The sequence below is a fragment of the Streptopelia decaocto genome, assembly GCF_964273445.1.
Source record: "Streptopelia decaocto genome assembly, chromosome: 9".
NCBI classification, from domain to species: domain Eukaryota; kingdom Metazoa; phylum Chordata; class Aves; order Columbiformes; family Columbidae; genus Streptopelia; species Streptopelia decaocto.
Genome location: NC_138664.1, coordinates 18,952,877 through 18,975,183, shown reverse-complemented (window position 1 = coordinate 18,975,183; position 22,307 = coordinate 18,952,877). Strand labels below are relative to the sequence as shown.

At 41.5% G+C, this 22,307-nt stretch overlaps 2 protein-coding genes across 2 annotated transcripts; one reads left to right on the top strand and one right to left on the bottom strand.

Annotated features, from left to right (window-relative positions):
• The first annotated feature begins 6,332 nt into the window (after positions 1–6,332).
• DNAJA4 (DnaJ heat shock protein family (Hsp40) member A4) lies at positions 6,333–12,490 on the top strand. Its single transcript, XM_082060760.1, has 8 exons — positions 6,333–6,483; positions 6,593–6,730; positions 8,360–8,540; positions 9,478–9,582; positions 10,317–10,544; positions 10,624–10,854; positions 11,376–11,476; positions 11,567–12,490. The coding sequence occupies exons 2-8, from the start codon at positions 6,599–6,601 to the stop codon at positions 11,783–11,785; spliced, it is 1,197 nt and encodes a 398-aa protein (XP_081916886.1). The 5' UTR covers positions 6,333–6,483; positions 6,593–6,598; the 3' UTR covers positions 11,786–12,490.
• Positions 12,491–13,013: 523 nt separating this feature from the next.
• Positions 13,014–20,198, bottom strand: SKIC8 (SKI8 subunit of superkiller complex). Its single transcript, XM_082060761.1, has 11 exons — positions 20,114–20,198; positions 19,826–19,869; positions 19,704–19,731; positions 19,245–19,350; positions 18,190–18,362; positions 16,945–17,093; positions 16,730–16,823; positions 15,849–15,942; positions 15,067–15,159; positions 14,431–14,509; positions 13,014–13,300 (listed from the first exon to the last, which is right to left on the bottom strand). The coding sequence occupies exons 2-11, from the start codon at positions 19,835–19,837 to the stop codon at positions 13,211–13,213; spliced, it is 918 nt and encodes a 305-aa protein (XP_081916887.1). The 5' UTR covers positions 19,838–19,869; positions 20,114–20,198; the 3' UTR covers positions 13,014–13,210.
• Positions 20,199–22,307: the final 2,109 nt, after the last annotated feature.

Sequence of the window (22,307 nt, the reverse complement as noted above, 5' to 3'; positions counted from 1 at the left end):
AGAAAGCCTAGTTTAGCTACTTAGGCTAATTCTATATTAGCAAACAAAAATGATCCAGGGAACGGCTCAAGCCACCCACCATGAGCACCTTCCCTGCGATAGTTTTGGTCTGTGGGAACTGACATTTCCCTATGCCAGTGACAACCACCTGCCTTCAGAGCCACAGAACGGGATCTAGAATGTTTTATTCAGTGGTTCAAAGACAGCCACAGTGATTAGGAAAATGTAAGACGAGTAAACATTTCACTTTATAGAAAGATGTGAATTTTATTTTAGAGTATTTTGCAGCGTATCCAAATGCCTAATTGTAAATAATGCAACTGGAAATGAAAGGAAAAGAAAGAAAATTTCACAGTGAGATTCTTAGGGGTCTGTTCTCACACCAGAAACTTGCTTTGAATATCTGAACACAGAACAGGGTATATTTCAATGGTAAATATGTGTCATCTTACACAGCTAAAATTCATTTTTGTCAGGATTGATTTAGCTTCTTCGTTTGGGGATAATTCTCCAAATTCCCATTTGGTCCTAATGATTCTTTTCAGAAAGCCACTAGGTATTTTCCACGGGCTTGCAACTGGGTTTCCAGGAATATCATAAAGAAAAAATAGGATTAAACTCTGTTGCAAGAAATCCCCTTGTTTTTTTTCTGGTTATCGAAAATGTTTTACATGCTACGTTATACGAAGGAACCCCGTTAGACGACCACTAATTACCTTGCTTGGGTTGCACCTTGGGTGTTGAGTGGCCAGATAACAGGCTGCTCTCATGGAAGGAAAATGGCTGTTGAATCTGTAAAACTCCTTCTTTCAGAGAATAAATAGAAAACCTCAAATGTACATCTCTTCTATACATACTGTGTTGAGAAAGGATTTTTTTGTTTTCTTTTTCATATAATTTTCCTTAAGGTAACTGGCGGTTAGAAAATTATTTTGATGCAATCAAGGATGCAATCACTCCCCCAGTACCAGAAGTGGCTGCCGGGCAGCCAGGCTGTGCAGTAAGAGGCATTTAGCAGGGGGACTGGTGGGGAAGAGTTGCTTTTGGACTGTGTATTGTTGGACTGTAATAGAAAACTCAGATGAATTTCCTGCAATTGTCAGCTACAAACAATCCTGTTACGTTAACTATGGACTTATGAACATCACACTGAAATAGTCCCCACACAATTTGCCATTGTAGTTCTGGTATAACACTTCTAGCTACTCTTCAAGTCTCAAGTAATAAATCCTAACAAATGAGGCCGGCAACTTACACAGAGTTCAGTAAGGAATGATGTTCACCTTCAAATGATTTTTACATGCTGCAGTTTACATGCTGCTATTAGCATGGTCCTTTCCTTTTATGCCTGTATCTACCTGCATGCAACTTCACAAGGCTGCACTAGACTCAGCCTGGATTTTTGTAGCGGGATGGGCTGCATTTTCCAGCTACAGGTTACAATTTCTGGGCCATGACAGGCTCAGAAAGCTATGGAGGAAATTAAGAGGCAAATAAAGCTCACGTATAGTTCACGTCCGTCGCTCTACCATCATGATCAGTATCTTTCAGGAATTAGCGACTGATACTTTGAGTTGAAGACACTGTCACCACAAACTTGCGCTGTCACAAGATCCCAAACAGAACTACTAGAGAGGCCAAAACAAAGTGATGTTGTTACCAAGGTCAGTAACCAATGGAACCGCATCCCGCAGACCAGCCTCAGCGTGGGTGGAGTGTATGGCACCCTTTCATGCTTGGGACCGGATGGTTCAGGTTTAATTCATGATGCTACTATGGCAACATGAAACTGCCCATAGCTGTGTACTCCCTCATTTCTGTACTTGTAAGGCAAGAGTGTTCGTTTCACCATAAAACTTGTATTTATTTAAAATCAATGGAGGAGTGTACTAATTCTGTATGCTCCTTGCTGTTTATGCCACTTAGTTTAAGCAGTTTGTTGATTCAAGTAACAAAACTGTGTGATTGGCACTTTTTTTTTTAAATCATGTAACTGGTAACAAATACCTCAGTGTAAAACAATGCTTTCTGGTATAACCATGATGTTAAAGTGATACTCCTATTATTATTCGGGACTTCTACCACTGAGTCTAAAACCGACAAAAACCCACCCCACAATAACAACCAGTGAAACATTAATACCTTTACAGTCTCTATTTCAAAGCTTTGTTCATTTATTCACAAAAATGGCACTGCTTCTACTCCTTTTTCAGTATTTCAGAGAAGTCCTCTTAAAGCCTGGCAGTTTTTCAGCTTGCTACTAACTGCAGCCGGCTGTCTGCTGTGTTCCTGAATGGCTGTTAATTGCATTTACTGTGATTATATACAGCTCCCATACAAAATAAAATCATACTTTTTTTTTTCAGCTTCTCATAGAGTTAAGGGTTAAATTTTGGCCCCTAAAACGCTTTTGCTAAAATACAAACATAATAACTCCACAGTTACTCTTAAACTAGAGTAGGTTTCAGGGCTTAAGCAAAATTCTAAATCCAAATGTCTTCAAACATTGACTGTGGCTATGCCTCCAACAAGTCTTAGTAAACAACTGAGTCTCAAAGCAAACCTTAAAGATCAACAAATGTACACTGGCTTGGGCCAAGGAAAAGGTGCTGAGGGCAGATTCCACAATGAAAGGCACTCAGGCAAGCATCATCTTTTTAAATTCTTGCACACACTTTTTATAGTAATTAATTTCTAATGAAGGAGTTCAGATTTAAAAAAGGACAACATTTACCCCCAGCTGTGTCTCCCCATACTTGCAGAACTGAAGATAATTTATCCATACTCAAACCAGCATTCCTAGGCAAAGCCAACGAGACTACATCATGTACATTTGTCAGGTGAAGCAGGGCTTATCCCACAAAACACTTTGCTATCCATAAGCATAACCAGCTGCACGTATTAATATTGTTGTCTCTCACTGACCATGCCACAGCAACAGGAATTTCATTTTGCTTTTCTGAGCAATGATTCTGCTTTCTAGGGAAATGCTCCCCAACAACATAGAGAAGAACACAGATCAGTTTCTGCAAAGCTTCTGGAGTCCGGGTGCCACTAACAAAAGCATCTTAGATTCGCCTGTAATTATGAGTTTGTACTAATCAAGGAACAGAATCATAAGGAAAAAAAATCAAAAAGTAGCTGCGAATGCACATCTGGAGAAAGAGGTGGCTGTTTCTGAGCAACGGAAAAAGGCAGAACATCCTGTTGGGTCAAAACAACAGTTGACCTGAGGACACGCACATCCAGAAACAATTTTGCTGCTTCTTTCTGAGGAAAAGATTGTTTTAGACTCAAACCAGCTTGCTTTTTCACATTTACAGCCAAATTTTCTACAGGTCTAAACCACTTAGAGATGCCCAGCCTTTAATCAATTAAAACTGTACTACAAAAATAGGTCTTTTTTTACTCCTTCTGTATTGCTTTAATTTACAATCAATGATTACAGATTTATACACATTTTACTTAAAACTTCCCTCAAAAAAATCCTCTACAGATCACTCACTATACACTCCCCTAAAATAACTTAAGCCAAATGCCATCATTTACATTTTCTTGCAGGTACAGATCTTCTAGATCTAGATTCTCCTAACAGCTTGTTTCTGGACAAACCCTCCTTTTCGGACATTAATCATGGGGAAAAAGTTCCAGTATCATTAAAGTCCATTACATGAAACTGTTATACCTTAAATAGTACCTAGTTTTTCAAGCATATTTTAAATAAGACTAAAAATCATAGGTTAAAAATATTGTTTAAAGGGTGTTTTCCTAACAGCTTTGTAGAAATCGTGATACCAGTTCAGGTTTGGATGCTGAATTAATCCAGCTTAACAGCAAGGAAGGTCTGTTGTGATGCTCAGGTCACCTTCCTGAGGAACTATTAAAGCACTTTATGCAAATTTGGTGTGATTGAAAACAGACACAAGTTTCAAGCCCTCAGATTCCTTTTTTTTTTTTTTTTCAGGTGTTTGTAATGAAAGTTATTCTTGGAACTTCTTCACAAAAATCAAGGGTGCCACAAGAAACTTAGTTCAGCAGACTGTACTCTTACCTGTGTCTCCAGGATGCTGCTTCCAACAACAGCTTCACAGTTGAGAAGGCACAATTAATGAGAGATCGTAATACGGCCAGATAAAAGGAGGAAATAAAACAAGTGAATCTATGAGTATTTTGTATTGCAGAGATTAAAAGATAAATGCATAATTCTTGTAGCAGATAAAGATGTCGTACGCTCCCAAGGCCAGGTGGGAGGTGGTATTCTGACTCTTGTTTTGTGCTAACAGTGGAAATATCTATTTCAGAGCCAAAGGCAGAGTCCTCTGGTGGTTAAATAAAACAGGCAGCAGGAGCTTATTACTCCCCACTCCCAGTCCAGTCCTGCCTTCTTAGAGAGAATGGAAAATCTCTGCTTGTCTTCCTGTTTACACCTACATGCAAATTTGATACTGTATAAGTAGAAAGCGACAAGGTGATTCATAATATTACATGTGGTAGGAGGGAATGAAAGGAAAGAACAGTAAAAGAGATCAGCTGTTCACCCAAGAAATGGGTGAGCAACTGCTGGTTAGGAACAGCCACGGATTTCAGGAGGGAAGGTGGGCAGCAAAAGTAACAGAAGTGAGCACATACACACTCCATCACCAGGCTGGTTGAGTATACACCAGCCCTTACTACTTTTTCCCACTGATTCTTTGAATAAATAAGGACTTTGGTTGTACCATCTGGAACCAAAGACGAAGAAAACTAATACTTAATATTAAAGATAAATATAACCTGGTAGCTCCATCTAATAAAATGAAAGGAAACAAAGCAGGAGGCTCTTCAGCAAAGATCCATACCAACAAGTTTTTGACTGTTACTATTAGTAACAACTATTCCTAGTAAGAAACTGCTCAGAGATTGAGTTCATACTATATTTACCAATATCTACATATACCTGTGCGAGGGTTTCTACTCACAAAAACTACATACTGTCTCTTTACAACATACTATAAATTGATCTTTGAAATTCAACACTCAGTGACATTCATTGTGCTTTGAAGGCCTCTCATCTGCTGAAGTATCCAACTACTACAAAGCTAACAGACTTATCTTTTCTTCTTAAACAGGAACATTATCCTCGGACTATAGGATTATAGCTAATTTATCTTTAATGTGAAGATCATTACTAGAATAAACTGGTTTTTTTCACCCCCTTAAAAAGGGATGTATAGTTCCCAGCCTACAAGTTTACAGAGTAACTTATTACAGTTATTTCGGAAAATAATTTTTCTATTTACTTCTCAATATAACTTCACAATTACAAAACACAGATTTACATGTTCAGCTGCTAACAATTATACTTAGAGATAATAATAGTTACCAACACTGACCACTTTCTTGTGGTTTTGAACTGTAAGCAGAAGTACACAAAGAACAGGTGGCATTAATTCATCTTCTAATAGTATTTGCCTGATATGCAGTAAAAAGTTCATTATAAGGTCACTAGGGCTTTAAACCATACTTTTTTTTCATTCAAATCCCACATTGCCTTTTTCCCCTTTTCTTTTTCTCCATTTCCCACTGTTATTATCATCTTAACTTTTTACCTGTACTATGGTTGACAGAGCATTGCAGCCTTTGGGTTATCATAACCACAGGAGATGTTCTTGGTTTATAAAACTGTTTCCAGGAATGAAGAACTGTTTCCTGGAATAAATAGCAGCTTATGGGCATTTCTGCTCATCGCCACTTGAACAAAAGCTGTTCTTAGTTCACACAGTATTTTTCACGTGATTTGTAGCATCAAATTTTCTTCTACCAAAAATACACTTTTACTCAGCTCCACACCAGGACCAGTTGTTTCCTTTCACCTGAGTAGTAAATAATTAATTAGAGACCTTCGGTTGCCTGGAGAAAAGATGAAAACTACCCCAGCTTTTTAGCCTAGTCTGGTCTGAGGAAAAGCTGAGCGATGGATACAGAGCTCAGTTAATTTTAAAACGCCCAAAAGACTGAGACAGAAGGGTCAGAAATTAAGCCTGTTAACTGGCTAAGGCACAACCAGGCCTGGCGTTCCCCAGGCTGGTCTGCAGGGAGGCGTTCACCAGCCTGTCCCCAGGCCGAAGAGGAACTAAATGAGAAAAAAAGTGAGAGAAAACTGCCGCTGGTTAAGAACGCTGCCGTAAAATTATACCACAGGGACTTAAACCCGCGACACCTGAGGGAGAAACCCCGCCCCTTGGAGCACCGCCCCCCGGGCGGGACCTCCGGGTCCCCTCAGCCCGGCGCCGCCTCCTGAGGTGCGGGCGGAACGGGCGGGAAGCGGCTCCTCCCCTGCGCGAACCGGCGGTGACGTCACGCACGGCAATTCTAGACCGTTCCAGCGCCGTGACGTAGGGCGGCGTCATTCCAGAAGATTCGGCCGGTGCCCGTATAAAACCCGCGGAAGAGGCGGGGCGGCCGCGATCGTGAGCGGGCGGCAGGAGCGGGGCGGCCGCGGCGGTGAGCGCGGCCTGGCGGGCCTGTGCGGGCTGCCGGGCGGGGGGTGGCCTTGCGGGGGGGGGCGGGCGACGCGGAGTAACGCGGAGTAACGCGGAGCGTCCTCCCGCAGGGCACCATGGTGAAGGAGACGGGGTACTACGACATCCTGCAGGTGAAGCCTAATGCTTCCTCCGAGGAGATCAAGCGCGCCTACCGCAAGCTGGCGCTGAAGTACCACCCCGACAAGAACCCCAGCGAGGGCGAGCGGGTACGCGGGGAGCCGGGCTGGGCCGGGGGATGAGGCGGCAGCGCTCCCGGCGCCCCCTGCGCAGGCCTGGCTGGCGGGGCCTCCCTGAACCGGGGCCTCCCTGTACCGGCCGGGCTTCCTGCAGGCCTCGCCGGGCCTCAAGATGGGCGACTCGGCCGGGAAACCCCGGGGCTGCTGCCTCCGTGGGACACCGCGGGTCATCCGCACCCCGGGCGCTGTTAATGTACAAAGGCGGAAAGCGCGCCGTTAATTTGCTTTTAAAACCCTGCTTTGCCTTAAGGATGGGTCTAATGGCCTTTCTGCAGCGTAGTGCGGTTAAATGGAGGCTCCCGTTCTTCCACAAGACACCTGGAGCGGGCCTGAGGGCCCGGCTGCGGCAGGAGGGGACCCCTGGTGCTGCTTTTTGGATGCAGTTCCCACCGGTCCCATAGTTGCCACTGGAAGCTCATCCTTGGTTAAAACAGGCAAAGCTGAAAGGATTTCTAGCGTCCTGATGGCCATTGTGCTGTGTCAGACATGGCCAAGGCCAGTGGATCCAGCTGCTGGTGCTGCTGTGCATGCTGGGGTTGCACCGGCTTGATTTGTACCCCTGAACAGGATGAGTTTTCTTCAGCGAAGTTGCTAATGCAGGTGGACAGGATAACAATCCAGAGGAAACCACCGGGCTGCACGTGGGTGGGCTGTGTACAATAAAACCATTTGATACGCTGCTAGCACAGACCCACTGAACTCCGTGTGATGCCCAGGAGGATAAATGAGCACCACAGTTGGAGAACTACGGAAAACTTAAACGATAGGATTATTTGTCTAAAAGCTGGTCTGGTAAGACCATAATATAGGAATAGAGACTCCATATTTGTGTATCTAGTATACTAATTTACAAAACTTGAGCTAGTTAAATAGTAACATCATCAAAGGTAGCCTTTTCTGCTTTTATTTTTGGCCTGCTTTTTTTGCTTACACCACTTTACCTGGCTGTAAGTAAATTGTGTTTAAAATGGAAGCAGTCATTTCAGTAATAGCTAATTGTCTTTAAAAATTGACTTCGTCATTTTAGTAATAGGAAATTCTTGATAGCTGTTAAAAAAGTCCCTTATTTTTTCATAAAATTGTTGCTTTTATTTGTATCTAAGTCCTTCTATTTGCAATGAATAAGCAGCACCAGTGTCTGGTCACTTAAATTTGTCTAGTTCTAGCTGGATGTAGCAGCTGAAGGATCCCCACGTAGCTCTAGAACAATGAGTGCTGCTGTGGCCATTGAGCATCTGGTGACTGCCAAGGCTTTAGGGATAGTATCATATCCCTTTCTAAATGGATTTTTAGTAGTGTATAATGATCATAACTAAAACCACAAATTATTGAAGTGTAGTTTGCATATGCTTGTAAGTTCGGTGTGACTGAATTAAGCCCTCTTGTAACATGGGAGGAGGGGGGAGAGGGAGAAAAGGGGTGGTTTTCCTGGACAAAAGTGTGCTATTATAGCTTATTACGCATTTGTTTAGGGAGTTTCCAAAAGACAGAATGCTACAAGAGTGTGCTGTAGTGGCTCAATCTGAAGATGGAGTTGCATATGAGAGGGTTACTTTTCCTCTTGGTCATAGTTGTTCAGAGCTTCTTTTTTCTTTTTAGTTTAAACTCATATCCCAGGCATATGAAGTTCTGTCGGACCCAAAGAAAAGGGACCTCTATGACCAGGGTGGGGAGCAGGCTATTAAAGAAGGAGGCCTGAGTGGCGGCAGCTTCTCTTCACCCATGGACATCTTTGACATGTTCTTTGGTGGTGGAGGCCGAATGAATAGAGAGAGAAGAGGTACACGGTTCTAAACAAGTTCTAGAAACTCTAACCTTGCACTTAAGCATAAAACACCTGTGCTACGGTACTGCTGTTCTGCTGAGTGCACATAGTGTGGATATTACTCTTTGCAACAGTAGATCGAGTAAATTATGATTTTATTTATTTTTTTTTAGCTACTCTAGCATTAAGATTCTAATATAGTAGATAACATGACATAGCCATAGCAACATTTCTGATGAGTTCTGTTTATTTTTTTTGTTAAAGTTGGCATGGGTAATCTGTAGGGGAGGGGGAGACATTTAGTAGGTTAGAGCAGCTGAATTAGACCCGTTTTAAGTTACCTTTTTTTTTTTCTAGATCTGTGCCTCACTTGCTCATATGCTTTGGGCAACTTGCTTCAAAGGACACCATCAACTTAAACTTCAGTAATGTTAAATCTCATGAAAATATTTGGGAGAAATTATGTGAAACTCAGTACAGAGTGCTGCTGGAAGCACAGAATGATTTTTGTCTTTTTCCGTGCCCACTGTCTGTTGAAGGAGCAAGTAGTAACTTGCTAGAAAATCTTTGAAATTATGCTATGAAGTGGCATGGAAATTTATAAGTAGGCATAATAGCAGCTTCTAAATTGACTAGATCTGAAGCTGGTAGTGTCCTTGCATCTTGCTGTTTCAGTTAAGCTTATAAACTTAGAAGTAGGAGCAGGGTGGCTTTAATGATGCTTTGCGTAATTACAGCTAAACTGTATGTTGTGACATGAGTGGGTGCAGCTCAGTGGAAGCTGATGGAACTGTACATGCGTTTAAGGGGGCTGAGCTGTGTTCAAAGTTTGGAATGAACTTTACATTCCGTGAGACTGTGCATGTATGAACAAGTGTAGAAGCCTTTAAGCATTGGTTCTCACAACAGCTGAACCAGAGTTAATCTCTCTCTCCTTTTTTTTTTTTTAAAGGCAAAAATGTTGTGCACCAGTTAGGTGTATCTCTTGAAGATTTATACAATGGTATTACAAGGAAACTGGCGCTGCAAAAGAACGTTATTTGTGCAAAGTGTGAAGGTAAAAAAAAAGTAGCAGTTTCAAACACCTCTTACTCCAAGGGCGTTTTTTTGTTTGTTTGTTTTAAATGACATTGCGGGAAGGGCTGTGAGTAAAGTGTGTGTGTATTTTTACTTTTGAGTCACCTTCCATGCTGCCCCCGAAAGTCTGACAGGCTATTTAGTTCTTATTTATGGTTATCCAAGAATAAGGTTCTCTTAAACACTGTTCTAATGGCAATCTTGAACTCCTGTGAATTATAGTTAACCATACCTAAATTAAAAATATCTTGATCCAGAAATCTAATAAATGGCTGTTTAACTTTTTTATTGCTGTGGGTAAGTCTAGCTTGTATTACACAACTCATTTTACAGCTATTAAGTATCCATAATGACTGACCTCAATAAGGTCTCTATTAAATATTTGGCCAGCAGATGCTTTCCAAGGTATTAATGGAATGTCTGGGTCTTGAAGTTGCTGTGCTGATAGTTCCTTGAAAACCAAGATGTACTGGTAGGTAGGGCAGAGGCTAACGAAACAAGCTGTGCACAAAAAACATGACTTTCCTTTGCTTGTAGAAACTTCTGACTTGTGGGCATGTTTTGTGATGGAAACTAAATTCCAGTCACATTGGAAATATATTCTGGAACTCCTCTTAAGTTACCCTAAAGGTGTTCTTGAAGTCAATGAGTTCCAGCTTGCCTACTGTAGAATAACTTTCTTTTTTTTACTGAGATGTAACTCTTTTGTCAAAGGTTATGGCGGAAAGAAAGGGGCAGTAGAAAAGTGCCCTGTGTGTAAAGGAAGAGGAATGCAAGTTCTAGTTCAGCAGATTGGACCTGGCATGGTGCAACAAATCCAAACTGTGTGTCCAGAATGCAAAGGCCAAGGTGAAAGGATAAACCCAAAGGACAGGTGTGACAACTGCAATGGCTGTAAGGTTGTGAGGGAGAAAAAGATCATAGAAGTTCATGTTGATAAAGGTAAGAGCTGTGTGTTTGTTCTGTGTCCCTAACTGTAGTCCGTAGTTCTGCAGAGAATAAATGGGTTTCTTCTCTGCAGGTATGAAAGATGGTCAGAAGATAGTATTTCATGGAGAAGGGGACCAGGAGCCTGATCTGGAGCCTGGTGATGTTATCATTGTGCTTGATCAAAAGGATCACAGCATCTTTCAGAGACGAGGGCATGACTTAATTACCAAAATGAGAATCCAACTCTCAGAGGCTTTGTGTGGTTTCAGAAAGACCATTGAAACTCTGGATAACAGAGTTCTTGTCATATCATCTAGGCCAGGTAGGTCCTTGTGCTGATGCTAACTTAACTGCTTGCCTGCTTCATTGTGACTGGGCTGGTTGCTGTTGGTTGTGTTTTGTCGTTTGGTTTGTGTTCTGTGTTTTGGGGTTTTATTAACTGGTTGATGCAAACTACACTTACAGTCATTTAGTTGGTTGTCATTCTTGTGACTCTTTAAAACATGTGCAGGATTACAGCTAGAACTGTCAAATGCTTCTTAATAAACTTCAGCCTCAGTCAGTGGATAGCCAGGAAAATAGTCAAGAGGCCAAAAACTTGAATTCTACTGGATAACCTTAGTTGAGCCAGAAGGTTGTGCCAAGGAAAGCGGATTCTCTTACAGTAAACAGCCTAAATGTTCTTAGTTGTGTATAACTTGGGTCTAGCACTTTGCAGACTTGGGCCTTTTCTATGTGTTGCTTATTGGACTCCCTCAGATGCTGTGGGAACAGTTCTTGTTATAATCCTGCTTGCGAAATGTCTGTCACGTAAGCTTACTTACAGCTCTTACCTCCGTGTAGGTGAAGTGATAAAACATGGTGACCTAAAGTGTATCCACAATGAAGGGATGCCTATCTACAAATCTCCAATGGACAAAGGCAGCTTAATTATACAATTTTTGGTAAGATGATCGCTTGGTTTTCTGTAGCAGAGGTATTTGTGGTGGCATCAGGAGTAACTATTAATTAAAAAAATATATTTAAAATTGTAGGTCCAATTCCCAGAGCACTTCTGGCTCCCAAGGGAGAAACTGTGTCTGCTGGAGGCTCTGCTCCCTCCACGAGAAGATGTTATGATAACAGATGAGATGGATCAGGTAGACCTTGAAGATTTTGATCCAAATGAGCAAACCTACCGTAACAGTGGGGGAGAAGCATATGAAGAAGATGAAGAGGGCCCAAGAACGGGAGTACAGTGTCAGACATCTTAAAGCAAGGTGAAATGGATGTCATCTAAAATGTAAATTTTCACAATGAAAACTGCATGGCTGTAATAGCCACTGCTTGTGGTTTTTGTGTTCAGCAAATTGAGTTGCTGCGCTGTCAGTATCACCTTTTTGTAACTAATTTATATTGTGTTCTTCTAGTCTTTTAAGCAATTGTCACACAGCTGAGAACCAGTGGAGTTGGTATACATCTTCCTTTGCTGTGAAGGTTCTCAATGTATTTCACCTATGCTATTTATATAGGACTTTGGCAATACAGATAGAGGCTAAGTGGAGTGTCTTATGTAAATACTTTCATACTGGAAAATAAATTTCATAGGATAAAACATAGCAGAAATAACTTCTAATAAATGGAACTCTTCGCATTTTATCATGCTTCTCTTGTACTTTCTAAGCTACTCTGGAACCTCCTCTATTTAAATAAATCTCTCTAAGGTCAGACTCATCACCTAGTCTAGGTTGTTCTCCATTTTCACTTGTGTTGGCTAAAACACTTTGTATTTCAGAAGCAGTTTGTGCCTGCCATATTCCTTGCATAACAATATTCCCTGTGTTCTTTTGCTGGATTGGAGTAGCATACCCTCAGCTGCTCAGTTCTATGGAAGTGTAATTTAGGGTGTATCCCACATACATTCAATTTACACACAGGCAAATAGTTCCAAATAAAATTTTTATCTTTCAGAAGCTCAAGCTCTATATTTTGGCCTCTTTAAAAAGGGTTTTTTACTTCCTCTGAGGTGGTGTGTACTTCCCTTAACTGACGAATAAACCAAAACCACATGTGCAAGGTATGCTGCTGATGTCATATATTATGACAAGACAGAATAATCCCACTAAAGCTTTTTTCCCTTTTACCTGTTTGTTTTCCAGGAGAGTTTGTATTAAGGGAGGGTTGGAAACAGCTACCACCCTTTAATTAAAGCATGATAAATGTGCTCCATGTCACTACACAATTGCTGTGACAGGTGTTGAACTGAAGTGACCGCATGGCACTCATTGGGACCCCAGCACTGAGGACAGGCTCTCATGCCCATGTGTACAGCACATCGCCTCGGCCGCCTTCCCGTTTCCCAAAATAAGCTGCTCTGAGATTTGGTCAATGCTTTCCAGCTCCCGTCTATTTATGTATAAAGGCAGGGGAGATTAACTGAGCAGTTACCTCACCCATGACTACATATTTCCAAAAATACATTTTTCAAGCATTAGACACAAGTTCCTTGCAGCTGTAGCTTTTATTTTTAAAAAAGTAAAGCCTTCTCTCATGCTAAACAAAATCAAAATTGTATGTAAACATATCTGATGTAGATTAGCATTACTGAAGTGCTTTCATCATATAAAAAACAATACACAGGAGAGTGGTACTCCTAAAAACTGCCACAAGAGTTAACCAAAGGATCTGAGTCAAGACATCTAAACTGGACAGTCATAAATGTGAATTTCTTGGTCATCTCCAACAGACACAATTTTGGACCCGCTTCCATTGTATTTCACTCCCCAAACCTGCAATTAAAACATACACAAGATTTTCAATGTGAAACTTAAGAAAATATACCTTCAGAGCAGTCATGTTTATTAGCTACAAGAAGCAGAGGAGGATTATTTAAGATCACTTTAGCAGAGCTGGTCCAATTATGGCTCCTGTTTTAACAGCAGATGTGGTTGATCACACTGTCACCTAGTTGCCTGACAAGTTCTGACATTTCTACTGGCATTGGATTATACAATCTAAAGATGCTTGAAAAAGGTTGAAAAGTACTTAGCATTTTCACTCTTACCCATCCTGCCTTCCTTTCTGAAAAGAGTATTCTGCTGCCCTGTCAGGACAGGAAGAAAGGACAGACTGAAGAACAATCCAGTTTATCCTTGGGCTAATTAAGAGAACCATTAACTTACTTACCATGCAAAAATTAGAAAAATTCAGGTCAGTCTCTGCCTTCTATAAACTTAAAGAGATTATACACAACAGCTAAAACAATACTGGAAATCCCGTTCTGCTTTGTAGTTGAGTACTAAAACTCCCATAGCTGTAGGTAACTGAAAAGAAGGCTACCAGTAGAAAAATACTATGGAAGAAGAGTCCAAATAAAATCTCAAAGAACTTCCTTTATCAGGTCTTCCTCTATGATCCATTAAAAAATAGCCTTGTTCTCTTTAACACCTAACATTTGGAAAAAACCAGTAACTTGGTAGATAGCCAGCTTCCTCTTTCCTCAAGGGTAGATGTCATTCAGAAAAATAGTTTCAAGCCTGCTTTCAAACATCTTTTTTACATTAATTTCGTCCTTTTAAATAAGTATTTTCCCCACTGACACAGGCACACACTGTCTAAGTGGTGGAAATAGGAGCATAGACAAGATACAAAACAGAGTCTGGAAAGAATCTTTGTGGCCCGTCAGGATTGCCGTTATTTGGGCCTGAAAAAATGAATTACTTGAAGAGATCAACCTATGTGCTCAGAACATTAGTTCAATATTAAGTTCCAAATAATTACAAACATCTTTTAGGATTTAATTACAGCAAGCTAAAGTCCAACCCCAAAGCTACAGCACCAACCTGGAGCACAAGTGTGCACAACTACAAACTACAGTTCTGTGAACACGGGGACGTAGGGAAAGCAATAACAGACACACCTGATCCTGGTGGTCAAAGAAAGTGTGAACACAGGTTCTCGTCCCAGCATCCCAAACTTTTACACTTTTATCAGATGAACTGAAAGAAAAATAGTATTGGTTGATGTTTAAATTAATAGATGAACTATAGTTTAGTGTAAAACTTAAAAGAACTCATACGGTAGACATAAGAAACGGGCTTCCAACCATCAAATACAAAGGAGTCTGTCTACCACCAGATTTCAGTTACCTTTAAAATACCTTGACTGTTTCAGTAGCTGCACTTTGAAAATGAGGACTCCTGATTTAGCCAAAACATCATTTAAACTTCTTTGGATAAAGAAACTTCCGCTACATATCCTAGGTCCCTAGCTGCCTGAGCTGTGGTAAGAGTTAACACTAAAGTTCAACTAGATCAATGTACTACTACATTAGGTTGTACTTCTCAATTCAACAGCAAATTTTTAGCTATTTAGAATCAAATTGCCCTTCTCCTGGCTTCAGATGTTCACCTGCAGGAAGCTGCACTGCAGTGAGATGGCTTACACTATAAAATACTACTCACTGCAACTGGTATCACATCACAGACTGGCTCTTGAGTCTTTAACTGTAACTCTTTTTTTCCGTAAGCATAAACAAGTTCAAAATCCTCAATACCTGGAAACAAAATGTGTATCATCAGGACAAAATGCTACATTTAATACCCAGGATCCATGACCGCTTAATGTGCCAGCCAAATTTGCATGTTGCCTGTGGAAAGAACAAATTTTAGAAAACTTCAAATTTTAACATTTGGTTTGTGAATTCCAGGGAAAAAGCAACAGGAATATGCTCTAGCTATTGCAAACAGGAATGGTTCAATGCAAGGCCATAGAAGGTGACTTCTGGATGTCTGTCCATCCAAGCTGAACTGGTGTTAACAACAGATTCTGGTTTTCCATTTGAAACAGTTAACATACAAAGAAGTCACTAAGAGGAGACACATTGGTGGACAAAACAGTTTCACCATGAAGAAGGGGAAGCAATGCAGGTTTAGGGGAGTGAAGGTCACTGAAGTGGCACCTTCTCCTTCCCAGAGTCTTCCACATTTTTTGCACAATGCAACAGAAATGGGTAATGAATAGAATTTGTTGGGTACAGAACAAATGTTTAAGATGTGTAAACACAAACACCCAGGACAGATACAGAAAACAATTAGCCTGCTGCCTACAGGGCAAATAATGAGGAAAGTAATTTGTTTTCAAGTTAGGGCTGTCATCCACCTACACACTTCTTAAAAACTACCTAAGGATAGTTTTATTTAAGATTATTTATTACATAAAGAAGTCACCAAAAGCTGAAGGGAATTACAGAGAGCTGAGGGCCTGATATATTTCTTATAGTAACAGCCTCTCTGAATAGTTATTTTCCTGTTAGCATGTCTTGCAAAAATAACTTACACATCGTAGATTTTGATATAGCCATCATCTGAAGCAGTTACAAGTAACTGAGAATCTGGAGAAAATGTCAGTGACCGAATAGGCATCGCATGACCTGAAATTCAAAGTTACATATGGCTTAGAATGTAGCTATTGCTCTTACTAATGACAGCACTTAAGAAGCTACACCAGAACAGCATTCCCTGTCAAAGGGAAGACTCTTCAGAGGTTGCTTCCTCTCTGTGCCTCTACAGGCTTCTTCACACAACATCAAATGCAAACTGACAGTAATTCTGAACTCTGGATGTTAAGGCATGTCAACTGCAATGCAAAAGCATGTATGTTTTCAGCTGTGGATCTTTATTAGAATTTATGTCATAGTTTTAAATATTATTTCATATTGTTTGAAGTGCTAGAGTTTTTTAATTAACTATACAACTCGACAGAAACTGCATGAGCATTAAAAGCCCATCTAGATGTTAGAAAAATGCACATCTTCTAGAACATGAAATGTTCACTTATTTTTTAAAACAGGAATAAATTGCTATGAAACGGATGCCACAGCAAAAAGTCATAGGCATAGCAGCACATATTTGGCTTAGCTTCATTCCCTTGTACTGCACTGCAATCCAAGAAGCAACTGCAATTTAAGAATTTACTTAAGCATTACTTACTCTGTCTTTTGAGACTGGCATTTATGATGCAAGCCTGGGTTTACAGTTTGCCTCATTTTAAGTGGTTGAAGTTACAGCACACTAAATAAGTTAATACTGTCCGACGGCCAGAAACATCACCTTGTTACTGCCACGGCTGTTGTATCTTATTCTGACTTGTGTTATATCCTTTAATTTTCTTGAGGAGTGAAGCCAAAACTTGTGTATTGCAAATACCCAAACCATTACCTTCTAGCGTATGCAGAAGTTTTCCAGTTGCAATATCAAAAATATTGATAATTCCATCTATTGCTCCACTGGCTAAGTATTTTCCATCTGGACTCTGTAGTAAAACACAAAAGGTATGCATTTAACAACTGTATGCATATAACAAAAATATCCAATTTACAACATATTACAGCAACAGCAATTTCATATAAGAAATTATCACTTGTGTTCCTTACATATGCAATGCTAAGGATGAACTTTCCTCTGGTGTCCAGAGAATATTCTTTCTTTCCGGTTTCAACACCAAAAATATTTACTTTTCCCACGTGACTTCCTGTTGCAAGGTACTGAGAATCGGGTGAAAAAGCCAGGGACCAAGCATCAACTGTATGAAACAGAAAAAGACAGTAACCTGAGTACTGCTTCTAGTTCTTATTCAAGAATCTCAGTTCTGTACGCTTCTGTTTACATATTTAACCCCCTAACTACTCTTAGTCCTCTCAACTCTACTACATACTCTAAAGAAGAGTTTACAAGCTCATGAAAGTTAACGTCCTTCTATATGATTAATGGAGCAGCTCGAGCCATTTTTTTCTGTTCAGTGAAAGATCACAGTTGTTAATAAGACCTTGGGCTTATTAGACACTCCTGTAACAATAAATTCAGAATTTGAAACTGCCTGAGTTAAGTCTAAGTTCTTACTTTTCCCCTGGTACCCAAGGATATTAAACCAGTAAAAGAAAGCAACACTAGTATCTAGCAAAGCACAGAAGATGCAGGAGAAACACAAACATGAATGTAACATAGATCAACATTCCTTGCAACCAAACTTTAAAAACCCATACCTTTTTATAGCAATGCAGTGTATTTATCTGGCACAATGTAATTAATAGTTTTTTTTTTTCTATGAGCTTAATATTAATTAACTAAAACACTGCAAGACGGTTCTTGCCAGAAGACCAAAGAAATATTTAGAATAAGATCTTAGGCCCTGAATTTCAATTTGCAAGATGCAACACTGATCCGGACTTCAGCTTTACAGTGTTTTAACTTGTTCCCTTGGGCTTGGAGGTACTGCACAAATAAGCATCACAGATATGTCCCAAACTCAGTGCAGTGCTACAAAGAAAGTTCAGACCTTCCTTGTAAATCAATTTGAATAAGCATTTTAATTATTTGTTAAAATATCCTTTTATCGATACATCTAGAAGAGCACGCTGGTTTCCATTCTGCTTTATGCACCTCACACAAAGCATATCTAAAATGTATCTGAAAAAGCGTAGGTAGTGTAAAAATAGAAATGAAAAATTGTGCGATACCACTTTACGCTGAGTTCATAAAAATCACTTAAATTTTTGCAAACGATGAAAGATTAAAAACCAAAACAAACTAGTCATCTCCGGTACCCTCGTAAATACTCCACCGTATATCTAGAGTAAACACAATTCTTATGCAAAGGCAGCTTAACACTCATATCTTACCAGGGCCGGCATCTATTGACTTGATCTGTTTGCCAGTTTCTAAATCCCAAAGGCGAATATGGGCGTCCAGGGAGCTGGAGGCTGCGATGGAGCCCGTGTGGCTGATATCCACAGACACCACGCCCAGCTGGTGACCCTCCAGCGTCCATTGGAGATCTAATTTTTCATCATTCCTTTTGTTCAAGGGAAAGAAAAGCCTAATTATTAATAGCTAGGGGTACTTAACCCATCTCCAGTCTCAGACAAAACAAACAAGCCAAGCCACATTTCTCCATGTTGTTCAACAAAAGGGGAATCCAACTTCACCCATGAAACGTGAAGATGGCTATGCACACATTGTTCTCTGTGCTTAAGGAAAAGAACCAGCAAATCAATCATTTAGCATATTTCTGCAGAGCATGTACCTCATCTTAAGTCTGTGAGCAGTCCACTGAGATGCCAGTTGCACATGAGCACACGGGTGCCTGCACAGCAGACTGTTCATCTGGCAGCAAAGCGTGAAATGCAACGACCAACATTTTTATAATTACCATAACAGAGCTATTTCTGTCCTTACAATGAAGCACATACTTAATACTGCTTTGGCTAAGAAACAGAACAATTCCCTTCCAAAAGCACAATTCGGTGTCACTTGTATGAGGATTAGTTTTCTTTTAATAAAAAAGGAAGATGTCATTTTCTATTTTTACTCTATTCCCATTATTCCTTTCACAGTACACATGCTACCAGTGCATTGCCTCATAACATGCTGCATTTGCAATTTTTTGGCTTAGAAATACATGAAGTTATACTATTCTCTGGCAGAGAACATGTAAAATCTGATGGCATTTTCAAAAGGTTTTGTGTTCTTTGAAAACTGAAGCACACCAGAATGCTACGAATCCAAGAGAAAGCACACATCCACAAAGATAAGCTTGCTCAGGAGTTCTGCGTGCCGGGCCAACCATTCCCTGAGCTAACTTCCAACATTCCTGCAGATTATGGAGCTTCAAGACTGCTGCATCTCCATACTGACTACTTCCAAGGCTTAAAACTGGTCAATACAGAGCACTTACCACTTCCAGACCTTCACTAGATCATCCAGAGAACCAGAGATCACTGTTTCAGAACCATCATTTTTATTTTTTCCCCAGGCAACTGACCAGATGGCATCATCATGAGCTAAAAGAGAATATAAGCATAGAAATTAAAAATTAAGGAGCTTCTTTTGATGCAAGACAACTACCAGATTTGATAATGCTAAAACTGCTGATTGAAATGTTGGCAATAGCCCTTTGCTCTGCAGGTCCCTCAGTGCTCCAAGAGCCCTGTACTGTTTTCATTGCTTCTAAACACACGATGTATTTTGTTCACCAAGGTCACTGTTGAAGAAACAGCATAGCCGTTTTTGCGTTATTCAGATTTATACTTAACATAAACATAATCCAGGTCAGCTCACAAGTGTATCTGCCATTATCAATTTTACATCATCCAAAGAATCCAGTATTACTTAATACACGTTAGTGTTTTCTCACCTTGCTCTTGCTTGAAGAGAATACCGTACTAGAAAGAAAAAATAATTAATATTACGTATTAGCAGCCTAAAATAAACCATCAAGCTAGCGATTAGTTTAATTAACGTTGTGTTTTTATTTACCTGTGTGGTCATGTCTTTATGGAAGCAATCTTAACAGGAACGCTCTGCAAGGAGAAAACCCATTAGGCTCAGCAACAGACTCTGCCTTGGTAGACAGCGGTGGGACGAGACAACCGGGCAGGCCCGGGAGCGGGGCCTGAGGGGTATCCCGCCCTGCTGCCACCTCCGCTCGCACGGCGAGACGCACCCGCCACGCAAGGGCCCGCAGCCCCCGCCGCGGCCTGGCCTGGCCTGGCCTGGCCTGGCCTCCCCTCCGCCCGCGGCCGCCCCCGCGCTCGCTCACGGTACCGGGCTGGACACCGAGCTTCTCCCGTCGCCGTCGCCGTCGCCGCCGCCGTCGCGCTGTGATGACGCTCCCACCACCGAGAGCGCGGCAAGAGCGCCTCTTCCCGGAGCCCTTCTCTCCGCCACCGCCGCTTCGCGCTCTCTACCGCCGCCGTGTGGCCAGGGAGGCTCCCTCGTCCCCGGCGGGAAGCGCGTGCCGCCGCCTCACGGTACCGACGGCAGCGGCGCGACCTCCCCGCGCTGGGCCCGGCCGTGTCACCTCCCCGGTGAGCCGCCCTGGCGGTGCCCCCGGCAGCAGCGGGTTCTCGGGCAGCGCGTGTCGCAGCCCGGCTGCCCCGCACTCGCTCTCCCTCAGGGGACGACGGCGGGACTGATGTGGGCCCCGCGCTCAGCCGTACCCTCCCCGGCCGTCCATCTCCTCACAGCGAACCCCTCGGGCCAGTCACTCCAGTCGTAGCCGCCCAGAAGCAGGCGGCATCTTCTGTGTATGATATAAATAACAGTAACAGCCGTCGGCGCTGCGATGGCAGCGATGGCGCGAACTGTGGAAAGCGTGAGGGACAGGGGAGCGCACTCACATCTGCCGCCTCAGCAGCCTGGAAGTTCCTGATGGAAAATCGGATCTGGCGGCGATTTGCGAAGGCCATGGAGGAGAAATGTCAGCCGGCCCGGGAGGACTGAGCAAAAAATATACTTGTTAGCCCGGACTGTTGCGTTATTTTATGAACAGCTGTCTCCCGGGGTCCTCGAGTTGCCGTAAGAGTTGAGCAGTACTGCCCGTTCCACTCACCACAGCGCAGAACCTTCTGTAGTTTCATTGGAGTGAGAGCAAGTTTCCCTACTGATCGTCTGGTTCAGGAAAAAAAAAAAAAGGTATGGCTTTTTTGGAAGTTGAGTATTTTAAGTTGCTGCCTTTGCTTGAGTTACAAGTGGAAAAAATGTCAGAATTAAAGTTCAAGAGAATAAATCAGATTCCCTGAAGCTTAAAGACAAAGGATCAGTGGCCTTTCACAGCTTTTAATCAGTCTCTATATGTACACAAAGCTCTTTAAGATCAATAGAGCTTGTCTGTGTAAGCAAAGTAACAACCAAACTAGGAATTCTGAATGCGTCTTAACACAGCTCTGCAGTCAAGAATGAAAATCTGGGTAAAACTCCTACATGTAATTACATATAATTACAGAGTCCTTAGTTCTCTAATTATTTAGATTGAGCTCTGAGAGGATTTTAAGGCACACTGCTTTAATACACTGAATTTCAGAAATGCTCATTTTCTTGTTAGTAATGATGCAATAGCAAGCATTGTCCAAAAAATGAGAGAATTTATTCTGTTTCTCTTCCTTACCAGGACTCTCCTAAAAATTATTCTGTTTAAATTTCTGCTTAAAAATGTAATACTTTCACTTTATGTTCAAGTGATCAGGGTTTCGTTTTGCAATTCGCAGAATCACAGAATCCCAGAATGTCAGGGATTGGAAGGGACCTTGAAAGCTCATCCAGTGCAATCCCCCCATGGAGCAGGAACACCCAGATGAGGTTACACAGGAAGGTGTCCAGGCGGGTTTGAATGTCTCCAGAGTAGGAGACTCCACAACCTCCCTGGGCAGCCAATTCAGTATAGAGTACTGCAGTACTGTAATATAATCTTCGACAAAGTGTTTTGAATCCCTCGAGTTTTCACATCATGCAAAGTGCTTCTATGCACTTCTATGTATTTTGCACACGGAACACCTTAGGCCTTTGTGGGAAAAGATTGTTATTGTTCTCCTGCAAGTGCAGAGTGAGATTGGGGGTTATTTCCTACATCGCTTGTGACATAAATCTGTATTTGTTGGAGTGAACGCTGATGAGATGCTGCTCTGGTGCATCAGGAGGATAATCTGAAGAAAATTGTGTCACGTTTGATTTATGGATACACTGCTTCCTTGGAATGGTAACTGAGAGCGTGTTTCTACATGTTTGTCCTTCTGGAGCAGCAGCATGCTTTGTACCTATATGGATATTTCAACCCTAATCAGAATAATACTTCATGAGTGTCTGCGTGTTTACATGACAGTTTTTAAACAGTGTTGCAAGGGAAAAAACCTGATGTATTTAAAAACATTATGATCACCCTGATATTGTGCTAACACATAGAAGTGAATTAGACCAAGACTTTGAGGTGCCATATAAACATTGCAAAAGGCACTTCCCAGTC